Source organism: Physeter macrocephalus, chromosome 21 (assembly GCF_002837175.3).
Source record: "Physeter macrocephalus isolate SW-GA chromosome 21, ASM283717v5, whole genome shotgun sequence".
In the NCBI taxonomy this organism is placed as follows: Eukaryota; Metazoa; Chordata; class Mammalia; order Artiodactyla; family Physeteridae; genus Physeter; species Physeter macrocephalus.
The window spans coordinates 77,275,438-77,295,836 of record NC_041234.1 but is presented as its reverse complement, the minus strand read 5'-3'; the positions used below and the strand labels follow the sequence as shown (position 1 = coordinate 77,295,836).

The following is a 20,399-nucleotide window of genomic DNA, read 5'->3' as shown; positions in this document are numbered from 1 at the left end:
GTTCACAGATTCTGCACGTATCATAAAAGGGTGGTTAGTGTAGAGCTGCCTCTAGACATTACCAAGCACATGGGTACATGTCACTTGATATCCAGAGCATTCCATTGCCTTATACAAGAACCCAGTTTATATGAACTCGCGATGTAGAATCAATCACCCCACTTCGATGTGCATCCATTATACCTGAAAACTGGCAGAAATGGGGGCTATGGAAGGAGGACGTCAAAGTAAGAAGGTTCTTTGTTAGCTTTGAATGTTTCTGTTCCATTTGAAACTAGGTGGCTAGGCTAAGGGGGAACCAGGAGGGATAAGGTTCAATGTGCTGGGTCCTCAAGAACTTCCATTATCAACAGCACCCAGTGAGCTCCAGAAAGAAGAAGCTATGGCTGCAGTGATATTGGAGAGCATCTTTCTGAAGCGATCCCAACAGAAAAAGAAAACATCACCTTTAAACTTCAAGAAGCGCCTCTTTCTCTTGACCGTGCAAAAACTTTCCTACTATGAGTATGACTTTGAACGTGGGGTGAGTTTCTCTGCTGTGAAACCTGAGTTTTAAGCACTTGGCCTTAGATCTGCCTTGGGGGGAGGTAGATCCTTTTTGGTTGGAGGGGGTAGGTGGAAGGGACCCAAGTACACTTCAAACTCAGCAAAATGTTTCCTAGCCCAGAACTAGCTACAGACATACTGGAGCAAAAATTCAAAGGTGCTAAGAAGCTATGGGGAAAATCTCACCATGGATTCTTGCAGTTGGTGAGCACTCATTAAATGATTGTTGAGAATGAAATCCAAGACTTGGAAATTGCTTCCTTATTTTTTATGTTAAAGGCACACAAAGTCATCCACTCTTCTACAGTGTTTGCCCTCCATCTGGTAGTCAAAAAAGGTTAGGTTAATAGACCTGGAAGTTGTTTGGGATTTGTTTGTTTGTTCATTTTTTCAAAATGACAGGTCCTGATATAGAGTGTGGGTGTCACCTCACTGTGTTGAATGATGAGATAGCGAAATCTAATCATCTGGTTGCTTAATCGCTCTTAATCATTCTCCATTTTCTTCCTCATTCTCTTTCTCAGAGAAGAGGCAGTAAGAAGGGTTCAATAGATGTTGAGAAGATCACCTGTGTTGAAACAGTCGTTCCTGAGAAAAATCCTCCCCCCGAAAGACAGATTCCGGTGAGAAGAGGCCATTGTTAGAACTGGGCACGGGGGGTGGGGGGCAGAAGGATTGCAGTTAAGAGACTTGGAACACTTCAATTCTCTGTAAATAAACCTGTGATGCTGTGCAGTGTGGGTCACATAAAGCTCCCATATATGTTCTTCACTCTGCCACATATTGGTTATGCTGAGTCTCAGCGTCTTTTCCCAAGATGCAGAACAACTCACTTAATCTGGAAAACTTGTAATGCCAATCTTAAGATGATATCACATCAAGTTTTCAAACTGATCAGAGATGATTGGTTTTACTCCCTCGGTCACCAGGATCAGATTTACAAGCTTGAGTTAGTCTGAAATCCAGAATTCTAGGGCTCGGAGTCATGAGATTCTTTCGTAGCTCACTGTTTCTTCTCTCATTTCCCAGAGCCTCTCGAGGACATAATGTCTACTGATTTCCTAGTTGATTTTTTTAAATATCATTTTTTCCTGATGTCAAGAGTAATGCATATTTATCATAGAAACTTTGCAAAATACAAAAAAAGCACAAAAAAGAAGATAAAATCATGCATAATCTCATTATTCAGCTAAAACAACTATTAACATGTTCGTGTATGGACTTACAGATGTTTTTCTCCATTAACAACACATACACTCACACTAATATATATGTTATATATTTAAAACATAGAATCATATTATACTACACATCTTACTTTGCCACCTACATTTTCAACTTAACAATATAAACTTTTCCCCATAACAATAGATACTCTTTAATAAAATGATTTTAATGACTGTATGGTATACCCTATCATGGTTATATTTTAATTTGTTTAACCAATCTCTTATTACTAGACATTTGTTTCCAATTTATTTGATATCATAAATCATGTTGAAAGGAACATTCTTGCATACATCTTTATGTACTTTTGTTATTCTTTTCTTTATAATAACTTCCTAGGAGTAATATTTTGTTCTTTTCTTTATGAAATCTGTATGCTTTGGTTATTTTTATAGTTTTATTCTATTTAATTTTGTAGAAGTAGAATTTGAATATCATATACACCTACAAGCTCTGTATGACAGTATCTATTCCTCTACATTCTTTCCAACGCCAGATATTTTAAATATTTGTTAATTTGAAAGCCAAGAAAAATGATACTTCATTGCTGACTTGTTTTGCAATTTTTTTGTTACTCATAAGGTTGGACAATTATACGTCTACAGCTCATTTATATTTTTCCATTTGTGAATTCCTGTTAATTTTTTGGTCAGTTTTTCTATTGAAATGTTTACCTTACTCCTAGTACTTTTTAAGAGATCTAGATATGTTAACTTTAACTATAATATATGTTGAAAATATTTTTCCAGTTTTTCATTTATCTTTGAATTTTGTTTATACTTTTTTTTTAACCATAGTGGGTTTTAAAGTCTATGTCATCAAATTAGCTCATTTTTCTCTTAATGGTTCTAACTTTTAGCATTATATTAGAAAGGCCTTGCCTCTCACAAAATTATGTAAATAGTCAATTATGTTTTTTTCTGTTAGTCATAGTTTCATTTTTTTTATATAAAGCTCTTGAATCCATCCAGAATTTACGTTGGTGTATGGTGTGAAATAGCTACCTTAACTACCCGCCCCCCACCTCTGACAATATTAGTGGTTAAATGTTTGTCCCAGCATCATTTATTGATTAACCTCCCTTTCCTCAATAGTGTGAGATACCTGAGATTTTTTTTGAATGAGTATGTGCTGGATCCTATGGATATGTTTCCCTACTGGGATATAGGAAGCAATCACTAAGGATTAGCATTGTCCATGCATGAGAGCCTTCTGGAACCACTGCAAAAGACTCCCAGTACCTAGGGAAATCCAGAAAAAAGCAATGCATCAACCAATAACTATGATTTCTTCTGTCACTGCAGAGAAGGGGAGAAGAGTGCAGTGAAATGGAGCAGATTTCAATTATTGAAAGGTTCCCTTACCCCTTCCAGGTAAGGTATTTTCTCTCACTAGCTCACAAAGGGACCTCTAATATAATCGTTAGGGATGGCATGGGCTGTGAGTGCTTGTTTTTCTATTTTTCCAATCAAACATACTTTCTTTTAGTCTCTACACCTCAAAGAGAATCCATAATGGCACTAATTCTATTATGGTGTGTCTTGTCTATGGTAATGGCATTGAGAAAGATGCTCTGTTTGTTAAGTGAGCATTTCACTTCCTTCTGGTTCTGCCTATCTGTCTAATGGTGGTCATGTGGGTTGAAAAGACAGAAGAGGGGAGGGAAGGAGTAGTATTAGGAAGTTCGGTGTAGGGAAGGCTTATTAGACTTACATATAAACTTAAATTCTATTCTAGTCTGGAATAACTGAAGAGCCACATAGACATCTGCTTGGTAGATGCAATGTAAGCCATAAAAGAAAGCAAGAGCTTCAGATTCAATCTCCGATTTGGTTTGCTTATGTCCTGAGAACTCTGAGGCCACATGTCATGAATATAGCAGCCTCTGCAACAGTGAAAGCCAGAAAAGGAAGTGGAAAGTCTCAGGGGAGGGGGCTTTCTGTCATGGATTTATGAGCACAGCAAGACTAACAAGCAAAAAGAAAAATGTAAAAGGATCTTGTTCATGTCCCTGACTGTAACAAAGTTTACAAACCCTGTGAAGGAGGGGTGTTTTAGACACAGTTTTTACTAGCATTGTCTTTCAATAAGTTGATGTTTGACTGGGCTAGTGGATACTGGTAAATAGCAGATAATTCAAAATTAATTTACATTTGACTTTAAAATCCACTGTGATGCCTATCAAGTCTGTGAGGGTTGGAACCACATCTTATATGTTTTGTATATCTCCATAACACCTAGCACAATGCCTTGTACATGTGTGGTGTTCAAAAATACTGACTGATTTGATGACAATGCTTAATATATACTTCACTCTTTTTGAAGTAGGTATGTAGTTCCAAACTTGGTTTATTTGGGCTAATATTGGCAAGGGGAGGCCACTAGGCAGTGGGGGGAAAATCAGCCAAGAGTTAAAAATTTGCGCCATATTGACGAAGTGTATAATCCACATGCACTAATCAAGATTTGTTACATAAATCATTACTTCAATTATCTTCTATACAAACTCAAGGTTTAATAAGATCATAAAATATCCTTCATTGGATAAACAAAAATCTTGACTCCACCAAGGGCTGAAGATTATGAACTAAGTTTACACACAAATTGAAATACAAGTCAAGAGGACCCAGGAGTATTCACAAAGCAAAGAGTTTCTAAGTCCTACATCCCTGGATATGAATTGTTCAGGAATTCTTCAGATGGTTCACATGACCCCAGCTCCACTGCGCACTGAAGACCCTGCCTTTTTTTTGTTTTCCAGTATCATTATACAAAGTTGTAGCTTAAGATTAGTTCCTTCAAGGTTTTTTTTATTTTCTGACTCCTAACTGCTGAAGTCTGTGTGTCCATTGCCCCAGGTTGTATATGATGAAGGGCCTCTCTATGTCTTCTCCCCAACTGAAGAACTGAGGAAGCGTTGGATTCACCAGCTCAAAAATGGTGAGAATTATTTGGAAAATAAACTAGTTTCCAAAGAAAGAAGGAAAGGAAGGAAGGGAGGAAGGAAAGAGAAAAGTTGGGAGAGAGGGAGAAAAGGAGAGAGAAAGAGAACAGGGAGGGAAGGAGAGAAGAAGATAGGGAGAGAGGAAAAAAGAGTGAAAAAAAAGAACGGATGGAAGAAGGGAGGTGAAAGAAAGAAGAAAGAGAGGGAGAAGGGAAGGAGGGAGAGAGAGAAGGGAGGAGAGAGAGAGAATGGGGGGAGAAATATTGCATTTTCTTAAATATTAGTGATAAATTGAGTTTAATATTCCATCATATGAATAAAAGATCACATGCTAGACTAAGAGTTTCAACTCAGTTCTACCACTGTCTCTCTAATGCAATTTTGTAATTGTAGGTCCTTCCATTTCCCTATTTATAAAAGAGGTCCCATTCTTTACACCAATTACAAGGGTGGTATGGTGTGGCATTCAATGGTTATTTCAATATTTTGAATCCTACGTATGAAATATCTAGTTACAAAAAAATTAAATACATGATTATGAGAGTGCTTGGGGTCAGAGTAAAGAACCTGGTTCCAAGTCCTCTTCTACCACTAATAAGCTGGGTGACCTCTGGCAAGTAGGCCAACAAGCTTCTTTGAGGCTCAGGTTTTTCTTCTGAAAGAGGAATAATAATGATGCCTACAGTACCTACCTCCAGGGTTGTCCAAAGGATCAAATGAGGTAAGGTATGTGAAAGCACATGGAAAACTGTAAAGCACTGTACAAGAAAGCACTGTACATCTTTTCATTGCGGATAAATACTTTCCAAGGAACTATTTCATGTTCCTTGCTTTGTGAGGACCTCAACTTGAATATAGTTCAGTATTTCACATAGACCATACAGTGTGCTCAGATAAACTTGACTGTAAATGCTTACAGCACAGGATGCATGCACACATATTTGTGTGTATATATAGCCACATGTCAAGTGACTGAGAGATTAACTGGTTGAGTTGACATCAGGAAAGGCTGCCTAGAGAAACAGGAAGGATGGCAGACTGATAACGGCATGGTTGGGTTATTGCGTGACAGCCCTTTGTCTTAATAAACATTTAGACTCTGATATGCAGTGGCTGACTACACCAGCTTTGTTCACTCCCTTGAATGTAAGTCTGGCTAACATAAAAATCATCAAATCTTTCAAGCTGAAAGAGGAGAGGAGAAAGAGAAGTGTCATTTACTTAGTTCTTTCTATGTGCCAGACACCAAGCTAGACACCTTGTATTTATTATCTCATTTAATTCTCACAGCAACCTTGGGCTAAAAACAGCAACTAACACTTAATGAGCACTAACTCTGTACCAGGCTCTGTGCCAAGTGCTTCAAACGGACTAGCACATTTAATCCTCACAATAAGCTTATTAAGTATGTATTATTCCCCTATTTACAGATGAGGGAACTGAAGCTCAAAGAGGTTAAGTAAGTTGCTCAAGGGCACATAGCTAGTGAGTGGTGGAGCCTGGGTTCTTACTACACCCCTAGGTCTGTTTGACTCCAAAGCCTAAGCTCACTGCATATTTTTGTGCTGCTTGGTTCTCAAGCCCAGAAATTGCACCTGTAGTTGGCTGCAAGATATTTTAGAGTAAGGCCATGTGAAGATTACAAATAGGTGATATCTTGCACCACACAGTTCAGTTCTTGACATGTTTTGAAGTAAGAGGTCGGCTTTAGCCCTGGGGGTACAAAATGAGCAAACACTTCAGTAATGCTTATAATGATCCAGGATCTTCTCTAAATTCTTTACATATATTAACTCATTTCTTCTTCATATCAACCATATGAGGCAGTTATTCTCACCATCCCCATTTTAGAGATGAGAAAACAGAGGTATAGAGAGGTTAAATAACTGGCCCAAAGGCACTCCGTTAGTAAGTGGCAGGGTCAGGCTTTGAACTCAGGCTCTAGAGTCTGTGCTCTAAATCAAGGTGCTACCTCCAAGGCAGAGAAATACACACAGAGCTCCAGAGGGCATATATATTTGTACTTCTTTGGTTCTCTCCACAGTGCCTCATAAATTGCCTTGCACACAGAAAGGGACCAACAAATAGGTGTGTTAATTGATTTTTCTGCAAGAGTAAACAACTACCACCACCTTGGGATCCACATTGATGGACAGCTAGGATTTAGTTTGGAAATAGGGGAAGGTGGGACATTACTAGCTGAGGGAGAAACCAGTTGTAGGTTAGCCCAACAAATATTTATTGAGTGCCCACTCTAGTGATAAGTTATCCCACTCTGAGGTAAAATGCACCAATTGGAAATCACTAACATGAAAAGGGGACCTCATGGTATACTGGCTACCTCTGTAGTGGTATTGGCTGTGAAGAGGCATGAGGGAGCCTTCTGAGGTGCTGGATCTGAGTGGTTGTTAAATGGTTGTACACAAATGTGGTTAGCTGGATATCTTAGATTGTACATTTTATTATATGTAAGTTATACTTCAATTTAAAAAGTAGGGCCTCAGGTACCTCATATTGAGCTGCCATCTTTTTTCAGTGGTACTTTCCATGCAAAGTTTATATTCCTGAGGACTTAGCCCTGGGCTCTCTCCTTCCAATTCCTTGAACATGGCAGTGGGCACTTTAATGTTACAGCACCACAGATATTTGTCTACATTCACTCTAGACTCTTCATTTGGTCAAGCTCAATAGAGCCTATCCTAACTGCAGCTTCAAAAATAAGCAAATGAGCTGACCTCACCAAAATGAATGAAAGAGTGGCATTGGTGAAACTCCAATGACATATATGGGGAGTAATCATTCATTCATTCCCCAAACAGAATTTTAGCCATTATCCTGAAGAAAATGAATATGAGAGATCAACCCATCAAGTACTTGGAATGTGCATCAACCATTAGTGCTTCCCAGATAGGGCTGGCCCCATGCATTGGTGAAGTAAGCAGTTTTCTCCTAGTCCTCCCACTAGGACGCTGTCATAGTCAGCTTGGGCTACCATAACAAAACATCATAGACCAGGTGACCTAAACAACAAACATTGATTTCTCACAGTTCTGGAAGCTGGGGAGTCCAAGATCAAGGTGTTGGCCAATTTAGTTCCTGGTGAGAACTTTCTACCTGGCTTGCAGACCGGTCACTTTCTCACTGTGTTCTCACATGGCAGAGAGAAAGAATTTCTCTCCAGTGTCTTCTTCTAAGGGCACTAATCCCATCATGAGGGCTCCACTCTCATGACCTAATTACCTCCCTAAGGCCCCACCTCCTAATATCATCGCACTGGGAGGGCTTCATTATATGAATTTTGGGGGACACAAACATTCAGTTTGTAATAGACACTCTGCTTTTGCAATTCTCTCCTAAGTAGCTGGAAATACCAGTGCTGCGTTAACCAACAAAAGAAGGGGTGCCATCTTCGAGGGACCTCTTAATTATTTAGGAATGTAGGGTGGGTTCATAATGAGTGTGCTGGAGGTAGGGGGGCAGGAAGCCCTATAGCCTCTCATTAGCATATTAGCATAGCTTAACTTATCAGAGCAGCTAGTTGTTGATTAATAATTTTTGAAATGTCTACTGGTGCCCAAGCCTGCACCCAAGAATCTTCAAATCCCTGGGTGATGGTAGTGGCATGGGGGGGAAGGGCAGAGGGTGGGAGCAATGAGTTCTGGCTGGGAGGAGTACCTGGAACATTGTTCAGAATTGCCAGTGCCTTGTAATAATAAAAGTCAGACAGACTTTTGCTTGGTTTTATTATTTTAAAGTTCTCTACAGACGACGTAGCCCCCTATAGCCTGCACCCCATCTGAACAGCTCCCACCACCCTGAATTTGGTGCAATGGTGAAGGGGTATGCTGAAAAAGTGAGGGGTGAGGGTGGGCAGGGTAGACTGGTTAGAAGCCTTCAAATCCATGTTTAGAAAAGCATTAAGATAGCACTTTAAAAAAAAGTTGGCACTTTTTGTTCATTTGCCTATAAAATGCATCTGGCCACCAGTAGCTTCTAGGCCTCCCCCAAGGTCTTAAGTGAGTGGAGTGTGACTAGCAAGCTCTTAAGGACTTAAGTTGGTCTCTACAGAGGAAGGTTTTATTTTGTTTTTGTTTTTATCTTTAAAAAAAAGTTATGCAGAGCTTTTTAGCATCAAATTCTGAAATGTGTATGTCCTCAAATATGCATATTCTTAGACCAGCCTAGGTCTTTGCCCCAGTGCTAGCTAGTGTCAATTATTTCATTTGTCTTTGCTTTTCTGTTATCTGGCAACATGATCCCAGGATGACTTGTCTAATTGACTTCCGGTTAAGATTCTTGCAATGCCACAGTATTAAAAACTGTAAAACTAATTCCTCTTATCTGCAAATCTCTCATCCTGAGAGATCTTTTGGGCCTCACAACCCTGTGAGGGAAATGGAACTGCTGTGTTTGTCTCTCACAATGAGCTCAACCTACCTCGGTGGCCCTAGGAAGACTGAACTATGTTTATTCTAGAGGCAGAATCACCTTCATTTGATCCTGAGCTCTGCTCTGTTGACTGTTCTATGAACACAGAAAGTGTGAGGCAGAAGTTCTCACAAAGACAAAAATCTCTGAAAGATCACTCCAGGAGCTGGGACATTGGTATATTGAGAGCCGGAGTGACAGTCTGGCTTGTCACGCTGTTTCCCTTATCTGGAAAAGACCACCATAGTCAACACCTGCCTTACAGGAAGATTGTAATGGCTACCGGAAAAACATAGATAACATATTTTTGCTCTGGGGCTCTGGAGAATCAGATATTCTTATCACTTTGGTCACCAGTTGGGAGATAGTCATCATAACAGACCACTGAAGAGAACTGCACAGGAACTCTCTGGGGACAAGCATGTGAGCCAACTGGTCCTGTGTCTGCTTCCCTTCAGGGTGGGTGAGGAAGGGGCAGTTGTTTGAAGCTCACTACTAAACTCAAGGAGGAAAACATGCCTATGGTGGCTTCTCCCATATGTCAGATGTGACGTCTTTCTCTCTCTCTCTCTCTCTCTCTCTCTCTCTCTCTCTCTCTCTCTCTCTTTCTCTCCTGTTACAGTAATCCGGTACAACAGTGATCTGGTACAGAAATACCACCCTTGCTTCTGGATCGATGGGCAGTATCTCTGCTGCTCTCAGACAGCCAAAAATGCTATGGGCTGCCAAATTTTGGAGAACAGGAATGGAAGTAAGAGATCTGATCAATATAATTTCTCCCTCCTTTGACTATCCATCACTTTCTCAGGGCTCTATCAAACCCAGGTTTGTACATTTTGGCCAGTGCACAAAGGAGGGTGGGAGAGGGGATTAGTGGGGGCCAAAATTCAGCTGGTGCTCTGCTCTTCCAGCTGGGTGACCTAGCATGGGGCTGTATCATTCCAGACTTTTCCTAACTTACATAACGTCAATGAGTACAAGAGTAAATTTCCTGACCAAACCTGTCCCTGGGCCCTTTCTGAAGATGCACTCTGTATCTATCATCACTGGTTTCTCACTTTGCAGGCTTAAAACCTGGGAGTTCCCACCGAAAGACGAAAAAGCCTCTTCCTCCCACACCTGAGGAGGACCAGGTATACAGGGAAATTGGGTGCTGCTACTGTTTAAATCGAAACTTACAATCGCACTCTGAAAACAGACCAAAGTCTTAGAATTCTCCCTGGGATTTGGCGGTGTAAATTGGTATTCTTGCTGAGACAGGGGCTTTGTCCTTCTAATTAGGACTTCCTCTTCACTGGCAAGATAGAGGGCTAGTAGGAAGCTCTTGGCAACCATTTAATCCAATCACCTGTTTAAAACAAAACAAAGACTGATTTTTTTAAATGAAAAATATTTTCAAACATGAAGTTGAAAATTTTTAACAGTGAATATCCATATACCCAATATCTTGATTTTATCACTATTATATTACTTTAAAACTTGATTTTGGGGGTTACTTTTTGAGGTCTAGAAAGCCCTTTCTCATATATTGTAAGTAAGCAAGGCAGGAATTATTATACTCATTTTACAAACTAAGAAAAGAAGATTCAGAGCCACTTGGTAGGTCCATGTACTAGTTTAGTGCCAAGAAGCTTTCCCGATTATGGCTGTACATGGTTTTTTTCCAGGAAGTTTAAAAATACTGATGCCTGGGTCCAGCCCTCAGAGATTTTGACATAATTGGTCTTTGAAACTGCTTAGGTGTCAGGATTGTTAACCGCCTGCTAGATGGTTCTGATGTGCATTCCAGGCTGAGAGCCCCTGCATGGGTGCTTAAAACTGGTTGTCAAATGAATGCTGAATAAACCTTTTATTTTGCCTGATTTGGGTTAGAACAGTGTCTCCAGTAAGCCAGAGAGTTGGGGAAGAACAGGAGAGTGCTTCATATCTAGCCAACATCTAGCCAACCCCACCCCTACTTTTTCCTCTTAACAACACAGATCTTAAAAAAGCCACTGCCCCCTGAGCCAACAGCAGCACCTGTCTCGACAAGTGAGCTGAAAAAAGTTGTAGCCCTTTATGACTACATGCCAATGAATGCAAATGATCTACAGCTGCGGAAGGGCGACGAGTATTTTATCCTGGAGGAGAGCAACTTACCCTGGTGGCGAGCCCAGGATAAAAATGGGTGAGTCCACACCTGCCCTTCCTGAGCCTTGTGCCCACCTACTCTATACACACGTAAAGTCCTGCAGCATAATTCCCCTACTCAGTATCCTGATCAGAAATTGTTCTTCCCACACCAAAAGGAATATGCTCTCCCTCCAAGTGCTTCTCAGAGGGCAGCTCTACACGTGGCCACCTCTCTGAGCCTGTAGAGTCTGGCCCACATGTTGTCGAGCACATGTAATCCATGCCACATGTGCAGAAGCTACACACTTCACTGGCCTAACCATGCATTGGCAACATGATTCTCTTTGAGGGAGGGGCATTTTATATACCTCCATTCGAGATTGGTTCTGAGCCCAAGGATACAGGGCATCCAAATCAGTCTCTCACCCAGGATGGGAAGTGCTGAATGATCTATCACGTTGTCTCCTCTACAGGCAGGAAGGCTACATCCCTAGTAACTATGTAACCGAGGCAGAGGACTCCATAGAAATGTATGAGTGAGTATGCTTATGTTCCTAGCGCACAATCTTCCCAGAGGAACTAAATATAGTATAAACTTTTTTTATACTTTCAACAAAATTTTGATTTTAAGATACCTATTAAAATCAGTGTCAACTGGGTCAAATGATGCCACTTAAGTTAGTGCCTCTGTCTTACACTCATCCCAAACACCCTGTTGATGAAAGCTGGAGAGGTCACCACACCCCCTCCTCCCCCCAAATCCAGAAGAACCACACTAAGACAACCTGATAGGAAACATTTGAAAAGGTGAAAACGGCAAACTTCTGTGGATATGCTTTCTCCCTAATCATGGAAGTGGGTTGTCCTTGAAGGCCCTGTCCTTGATCCCTTCCCTGCAACCTTCTGACACCTGCCTTTCCACTCTACTCTCCATTTCCATGATTCTTCAGTGCCAAGCACGCTTTGGGAAAGGGATGTAGTATGCTACGCACATGATAAGACACTCAGTAAATAGAGGTTGAGTGAATTGACTGACTCACTGGCATGGATGAGCCACAGATAGCACTCTAATCTCTGAGGCACTTACACCATGGCCTAGGAGCCACACAAGCACTCTCTCTTTACAGGTGGTATTCCAAACACATGACTCGGAGTCAAGCTGAGCAACTGCTAAAGCAAGAGGTAAGTATGTGACCACAAGCAAATGGCATTCTCCTTGCACAGCAAGCAAGGATCCTGAATTGCGGGCTTGCTGCTGTCCGCCATCTCCAGGCAAAGCAGTGTCAACGCTGTCATTTTATGGGGTCCCAATTATACTTTTCACTGTCAAAAGCAATAAGGCTACAGCTCAAACATGGAACTTGGCAGTGAAATCAAGTCTTCTATAATATTTTCTCTCGGGTTTGGGCAGGTGGGATGCAGGTGTGAGCACCACTTCCTCCTGACGGTCAGCTTCTTTTTCATCGTTTCAGGGGAAAGAAGGAGGCTTCATTGTTAGAGACTCCAGCAAAGCTGGAAAATATACTGTGTCTGTGTTTGCCAAATCTACAGGGTAAGTGTTACTGTTTCAAGGCCCTGGGGACAAAGGACAGGGGTGCCCAACCAACAGTTCCTTAATGAAGTGCTCCTCTCACATCCTCTGTCACTTAAACTCAAAACTCATCTCACTTCACTTCTTGGGTCCTTTGGACCCTTGTTCCCAAGTTGCTGACTCAGCGTCCACTTCTTCAGGGAACCTCAAGGGGTGATACGCCATTATGTTGTGTGTTCCACACCTCAGAGCCAGTATTACCTGGCTGAGAAGCACCTTTTCAGCACCATCCCTGAGCTCATTAACTACCATCAGCATAACTCTGCAGGTAAGTACCAGGGGAACCAGAGAAGAAGGGTGTGACAAGTACCAGGAGAAGCAATTTAGGACAAGGTGGTTAGGGGAAGAATAAGCCTCACAGGGTAATGGGAATTAGCTGTGAAAATAAACCCCTGTGATGCTGGGTCGAGGTCAAGTGAAGAGGTGGTCAAAGGCAGACCTTACGCCCAGTAGGGACTGACTTCTTATTTGGTGATTGATGCTCAGTGCTAAGGAAAGACATAAAGGAGACTGGTAATTAATCAATCAGCAATATACGTTGTGTTCCTGGTGTGTACTCAGCAATTTTCTTGTTACTAGAGAACACACAAAAACTATTAGTTGAAGTCCTTGCCCTCAAAGGGCATACAGGCTCAAAAACATCAGAAGAGAGTTTCTAAGCAGTGTAGACATTCTAAAATCTGGGAGATTGGTAAGAGCACGAATACATGGGAAAAACTTCATCAAGAAGGCTTGCTGCTGTCCACCATGTCTAGGCAAGCCAGTATCAAGGTTGTCATTTTATGTGGTCCCAATTACACTTTTCAGTATCAAAAGCAGAAGTAGGATGTGAGATAAGGCTAGGCTGGGAGGTGGGGATATATTTAGCTGGGGTGTATATTTCAGTTAGCATTCTCTCTTTCTTGTCCCTGAAAAACATCTGTAAGAGGAGAAACTTCCAGAAAAATTCGGGTTCATGGAGATCTTCTGGGATTCAAAATGTACTAGAAAGATGAACACTGGAAGCGTGAGGCTTTAAGCGAGGGTGTGTGAGGCATCTCACCCCCTGCTCCGCACCAGCAGCATGACTCTCTTTGTATGTTTCAGGACTCATATCTAGGCTCAAATATCCAGTGTCTCAACAAAACAAGAATGCACCTTCCACTGCAGGCCTGGGCTATGGTAACTGATTATTTCTGTAGGGTAGGGTGGACCGGCCAGTTGGAAGGACTACGTCTGGCAGACCCAACCAGACCTTGCCTCTCAATCATCCTTGCAGCACACTGTTCTATCCCAGCTGCTGCAAGGAAGGTTAAGATGGAGCCAGACCAAAGTTATCTAATGATTTTCCTCCCTCTGGTGGCTCCTACTGGGACTGCAAAAACATAGATTCATAAAGGGATTTTTTTTTAATTGTGGGGAAAAAAATCATAAAGGGATTTTCAGAGGATGTCTAGTTTATCTTCTTGCTTTATGTCTGACTTGTACCTAAATTCCCAGACTCCTCCAATCAGTAATCCCCTGTCCCTGAGATTTACCTGAGCAAAGATGGACTAGTACCCCTGAGAATTTCCCTTTTACTGCTTGTCTATTTCTACCCCCAATAGGGATTCTTATCTATTGTAGAAATTATACATACATGACTCCCAAATAATCACATCAAGGCTTTGTTGTTATAGGATCATGGGAAATCGATCCAAAGGACCTGACCTTCTTGAAGGAGCTGGGGACTGGACAATTTGGAGTAGTGAAGTATGGGAAATGGAGGGGCCAGTATGAAGTGGCCGTCAAGATGATCAAAGAAGGCTCCATGTCTGAGGATGAGTTCATTGAAGAAGCCAAAGTCATGATGTGAGTTACAGTCCAAACTCAACTCTCCATCCAGTCTAGGAATTACCAGGATGGTTCCCACTGCGGTTTAAGGTGATTTATAGTAAGAGAGATTTGGGACCACGGCCTGAGGTCAAACTTTGATTGGTGGGAGTAACTGCTAAGGTAGTCATTTCTCTTAGATATTGGTGGAGAGTAGTATTGATCATGGGTGTGAACCATGATAGCATTTGAACCAGTAGCATTTGGAGGTAAATGTAGAAAATGAGACTTTCAAAAGGAAGACATTCTGATGTAGCCTTAGTGTTCATTCAGCCCAGGGCTTGTTTCCTGTTCTATTGATGGACTCCAAATCCTGGCTCACCCTCATATATTAGGCACTTTTGGAGTTTAGGGTAGGAAGGAGGAGCATCAACTTGTTATTTTGGTCCCTCATCTGACACTCTACTCCCAGGCCAACTCCTTTCCTCCTCAGCTCCTTTCTGAATAGTATTCAGAGCCAGAAAGGGAGGACTGGTTCACTGCCTTTCCTGTAGGAATCTGTCCCATGAGAAACTGGTGCAGTTGTACGGCGTCTGCACTAAACAGCGCCCCATCTTCATCATCACTGAGTACATGGCCAATGGCTGCCTCCTGAACTACCTGAGGGAGATGCGCCACCGCTTCCAGACTCAGCAGCTGCTGGAGATGTGCAAGGATGTCTGTGAAGCCATGGAATACCTGGAGTCAAAGCAGTTCCTCCACCGAGACCTGGTAGGACCTCAGAAGGATTGCCCTGGGTCCGAGAGCTGAGGGGGTGGAAGTAGCAAAGGAAGACCTATCACACATGGCTGAGGAGGGTGGCTGGAGCCATCATTTCAGTTTTATCTAGAAAACACTATAAGTTTGGTGAGCCTCTGCCCCAGTGGTCAGCCAGTCAAAGATCTCCAGCCTCAACACCACAAGTTCTGCCATGGTGGGAGCTAGAGCACACACTCCCAGCCCCCTACCATGACAAGGAAATGGTGGGGTCCTTCAGGGGCAGAAGGGCAGCCCTGCTTCCTGATGGGACTGCTCTTAGCACAGAACCATCATTTTGATTATATCAGAGTCACAAACTGGGGGTCTGTTGGTGCATTTGGGTTTTTTTAAAATGTTATATATTAGTTAGCAAACACTTAAAAACATTTCTCATTAAATAACTGAATTTCCAGCTTCTCTTGAAAATCTAGACCATCTTGTAACACCAGGCCCACATTCTCATAGGTCATGCTAACAGTTGGCTGTAGCTGACACCTATGAAAATGTGGGACTGGTGTTACAATATGGTCTAGCTGATTACAGGAAAGTGGCTGGCCTCCTTTAGACCAGTCACTTTCCTGACACCTCCATCCACCCACTTCACTCTGTCACTTCAGCTGCCTGGCCTCTGGAGGCATCCGAGTTTGGGCCCCTGTTTATTTCAGCCAGGCCAAGGCTCAAATAGCCCTAGTCCCACTGGTAGAAAAGCAGAAAAAAAAAACACATTTGCCTTCTGTTCTCCCTTAACTCTCTCGGCATTTCAATGCAGGAAGGGTTGTCGTGGAATTGCCAATGTGAGTGAAATCATTCTGCAAGTCCTCAGTGCTTTACTTATGACTACGGGGGTTGCTCTATATGTGGTGGAAGTGCATCAAAATTTCTCAGTGGCATCAACTGACTCCTGTTAGGTGGGAAGGTGTCTCTATGTGAAGATGAGGCTTCCCTGGCTTCACTCCCCTGGTGGGCAGAAGTTTTGTGCCTTTAACCTGTGTGCCAGGGACAGAGTCTCACTGGTATGTGTTGCACTACAGGCGGCCCGAAACTGTTTGGTAAACGATCAAGGAGTTGTTAAAGTATCTGACTTCGGCCTGTCCAGGTGAGTGTGCCTTTTTCATATTTCCCTCTAAAAGTAAAAATGGCACAGTACAAACATGAGGTAACATTGTAATTTTTAATCCTCTCCCTTTTCCCCCTAATTCTAGTCTTTTCCACCATCTTTCTACACCTTTTCTTTCTCTGAATGGTTTAAGTCACTTTTCACCTCTTGTTTTATTGTTATATCCCTCTCTTCTCCTTTCTCCTTTGCTCTTTTTTTAAAAGCTAATTTCTCCAATACTTTATGTTGATCTGTTAATCCTGTTGACTTTACTCCATGTCTCATTCTTTCCTAATCAGTCTAATTCCCACTGACAACTGCAGAATAGAAGGAAGGAAAGGACAAGAAAAGAGAAAGGAAAGAAGGCTAGAGAAGAGGAAGAGAGTACCTATTAGATCTTATTTCACTTCATCCTTGCTGTAACCATATTGTCAACCAGGAAAGCTAAATCGGATATGAAAACAGGAATCTGTTAGAAATAACATTTGTAAAAGACACTGGTTGGCCTGTAGGCGTATATTTGTGCAACTCTTGTGGCTGTGCCAAGAAAATTTAAGCAAATATCAAGCTCTCCAAATTGTAACAGTAACAAGTCCTGAATCCTTTGCAGGTATGTTCTGGATGATGAATACACAAGCTCAGTAGGCTCCAAATTTCCAGTCCGGTGGTCTCCACCAGAAGTTCTTATGTATAGCAAGTTCAGCAGCAAATCTGACATTTGGGCTTTTGGTGAGTGGAAAAGATCACATGGATTATACAGCTCAAAGGAAAAGGAACGCAGTGGGGGAAATTCACACTGCAACCTGCACAGAGAGACTGTTATTTATTCTTGCTTTCATTCATCTAATTCTTAGGGAGTCAGGCACCACAGAGGTTTCTGGGGATTAAAAACAGTAAACTAGACACGATCCCTGCCTTCTTAGAACTTAGAATATATTGAGGGAAACAAACAATTCATTCAGTGTGCCACAGCTTCTGAATGCTGATTATGTACCAGGGACTCTGCCAGACCCTGTAACTATAAAGACAAATAAGATGCTGTCTCTCTCCTAAAGGACTAATAGTCAAGGGCAACCCTGATAACCCCCCAGTGTACTCAGTACTATAGCAGAAGTTTGAACAAAATGAAAAAAAGCACAGAGGGGGGAACCAGATGAATGTAATGTTTGAGGTTGATTTAGGAAGACTAGGATCCCTACTACCCAGAAACAACACATTTTTTTTTCATTTTCTAGGGGTGCTGATGTGGGAAATTTACTCTCTGGGGAAGATGCCATATGAAAGATTTACTAACAGTGAAACAGCTGAACACATTGCCCAAGGCCTACGTCTCTACCGGCCTCATCTCGCTTCAGAGAGGGTATATAGCATCATGTATAGCTGCTGGCATGAGGTAAGTGTTTTATTGGGACCTCAAATTATTTCCTTGAACCTACTTTCCCATTTAGCTGGCCAAGCACCCTGGCCCCACTCTCCCGGGCCACATAGCAGCTGGGTACAGACAGATAGCTGTGCACATTCTTGGATCCTGGCCTACATCCCAATCCTTTCACGGCCAGAAGTTTTTCCAGGCCCATTCCAATTCTCACTAGAGTATCATTAGCAGACCCCAATACCAACTCGGCTTTAGGGAGAGGTGTGTTGTGGGGCCATGTCACCTAGCATAAGCAGGCAGCCAAAGGCACTCAGACAAGTTTATGGACATTAAAAAAGAAAAGTCTTTAAAATCTGTGTTCATTCCTTTGGGAGTTCATTGGCCCTTTCTTCTACTTTACTAACTGCACATCTTTTCTGGCTGTGGTCCTAAATGAGATTTGTTTTAAAACCCTAAGGCCTGAAAGGAAACTAAAATAGGTAGTGCTCATGTTTTGTTTTGTTTTTTTTAAATACAGTGCATTATGGGATATGTGGGTAGATGTGGTATTTTGAAAATAAAGAGCCTGTTCCACTATTAAAATGCTTTGCTGCTTTCACCTTGGGTTCTTCCAGGGGTGCCTTCTCCACTTTCAGTAGATCCTTGGCAACCTTAATTTGGCAACCTAAATGTCTAGTAGGAAATGAGTGCTCAGCTCTCAGTTCTGCCCCACTAGAAACAGGGAAAGACAGACAGTGTCCAACAAGCATATATGTGAACCTGGAGCCATCTCTGTGGGGTGAAAAGTGGGCATTTGGATCAGAACATGGCTCCTTTCCCTTCAACAAATCACTGAGGTCACAAAGAAAGTGTGGAGAAAGGAAAAACCCCTAGGAGCCATTTCCCTTCTCCCTCCCGTGCCAAGCAGGATTAAGGGTGATTGACTATGCTCCCTCCCAACTAGGACATCCTCACTCTGCTAGTTAAGTATTTCAGACAGGCACTTTCTCCACAGCCTGTTTAAAGCAGTAGTCATGAAACTGGATTCACATCAGAATCCCTGGGAAACTTTTTTTTAAAATAACTTTTATTGTCTATTTTACTCCTACTGTTATTTTAAATTTATTTATTTTTGGCTGTGTTGGGTCTTCGTTTCTGTTCGAGGGCTTTCTCTAGTTGCAGCAAGCGGGGGCCACTCTTCATCACGTTGCGCGGGCCTCTCACTGTTGTGGCCTCTCTTGTTGCGGAGCACAGGCTCCAGACGCACAGGCTCAGTAGCTGTGGCTCACGGGCCCAGTTGCTCCGCGGCATGTGGGATCTTCCCAGACCGGGGCATGAACCCGTGTCCCCTGCATTGACAGGCAGATTCTCAACCACTGCGCCACCAGGGAAGCCCCCTGGGAAACTCTTAAAACTGCAGATGACTGGGCCTTATCTCCAGAGATTCTGATTAGGTATGTCTAGAGTGGGACTCGGGTATGTCTTTTTAAACTTCCCAGGAAATTCTGATACTCAACTAGGTTTGAGAATCACTGATTCAAAGGAACAAGAAATTGATGACTTTTTGGTTCTGATGGATTGAGACCTTTCTTGCATGAATATGCCGTGAGTCACTAAATACCTCAGGGGCTTATGGACCACTGGCTATCACAAAGGGCCTTAGTCTGGAGGCCAGCCGGTGGTAATAAGAGGTCCCAGGTGCTTAGGATCCCTACCCAGTGATGCAGCCCATGGTCTTGAAATGTTAATTCCTTTGTTAACTTTGGCTACAGGATGGTAGAAACAAGTGTTTGAAACCAAACTAAAAATTATCACAGCTTATAGGATTTCAGCTCTGTCAACCACTTAAACTTCTTTGGTAGCCACTTGAGGTTCCAAAATAAGAATGCATTGGTGCACAATTATGTAATGAATTTTGCCCTTAGTTTTAATCAGTGTTTGTCAGTGGAATTTTCACATTGTCCTCACCACATTAATAACCCGAGTTACTAAAGATTTAAAGCGCACAAGGACTTTATGGAGCACTTCTATTTCTCCCCCCACCCCTTTTTTTCTTTTGGTAAGCCACAGGGTATGCTACTGGGCATATAGCATAAACTTCATAAACACTTGCTGTTTACACACTGTGTTTCCCTTGAATTTTGGACTCTAGTCCACTATAACACTCTATTTTTTCTTTGGTTTTAGAAAGCAGATGAACGTCCCACCTTCAAAATTCTCCTGAGCAACATTCTAGATGTCATGGATGAAGAATCCTGAGCTCACCAATAAGCTTCTTGGTTCTACTCCTCTACTCCACAAGCCCCAATTTCACTTTCTTTGAGGAAATCCCAGGCTTACAGGCCCTGGAGCCTTTGTGCTCTTGCTGAATACACAAAGGCCCCTCTCCACATCTAGGAATGCCTTTCTATCTCTTCCCTTGGATAGTACCTTCTGAGCAAAGGCCAAGGAATTATTGTGCCTGGTATTTTCCCCCAGAGAGGAAATTTCCCAAGAGTGTTAAAACAGACTG

The 20,399-nt window shown here is 42.2% G+C and overlaps 1 protein-coding gene across 1 annotated transcript; it reads left to right on the top strand.

The window, feature by feature from the left end:
- Window positions 1–367: 367 nt before the first annotated feature.
- On the top strand, window positions 368–20,285 carry BTK (Bruton tyrosine kinase). Its single transcript, XM_007119009.2, has 18 exons — window positions 368–523; window positions 1,071–1,169; window positions 3,078–3,146; window positions 4,632–4,713; window positions 9,768–9,896; window positions 10,211–10,278; window positions 11,125–11,312; window positions 11,731–11,793; window positions 12,385–12,439; window positions 12,730–12,809; window positions 12,989–13,116; window positions 13,935–14,009; window positions 14,507–14,678; window positions 15,194–15,410; window positions 16,469–16,533; window positions 17,144–17,262; window positions 17,769–17,926; window positions 20,075–20,285. Exons 1-18 carry the CDS (start codon window positions 383–385, stop codon window positions 20,144–20,146), a joined length of 1,980 nt encoding a protein of 659 aa, XP_007119071.1. The 5' UTR covers window positions 368–382; the 3' UTR covers window positions 20,147–20,285.
- Window positions 20,286–20,399: the final 114 nt, after the last annotated feature.

Bases quoted from the DNA above. Each gene is read 5' to 3' on its own strand.
- BTK (XM_007119009.2), top strand. From the start codon at position 383: ATGGCTGCAGTGATATTGGAGAGCATCTTTCTGAAGCGATCCCAACAG. The intron at 1,170-3,077 runs GTGAGAAGAGGC...CTGTCACTGCAG, and splicing joins CCCCCGAAAGACAGATTCCG to AGAAGGGGAGAAGAGTGCAG. The intron at 3,147-4,631 runs GTAAGGTATTTT...CCATTGCCCCAG, and splicing joins GGTTCCCTTACCCCTTCCAG to GTTGTATATGATGAAGGGCC.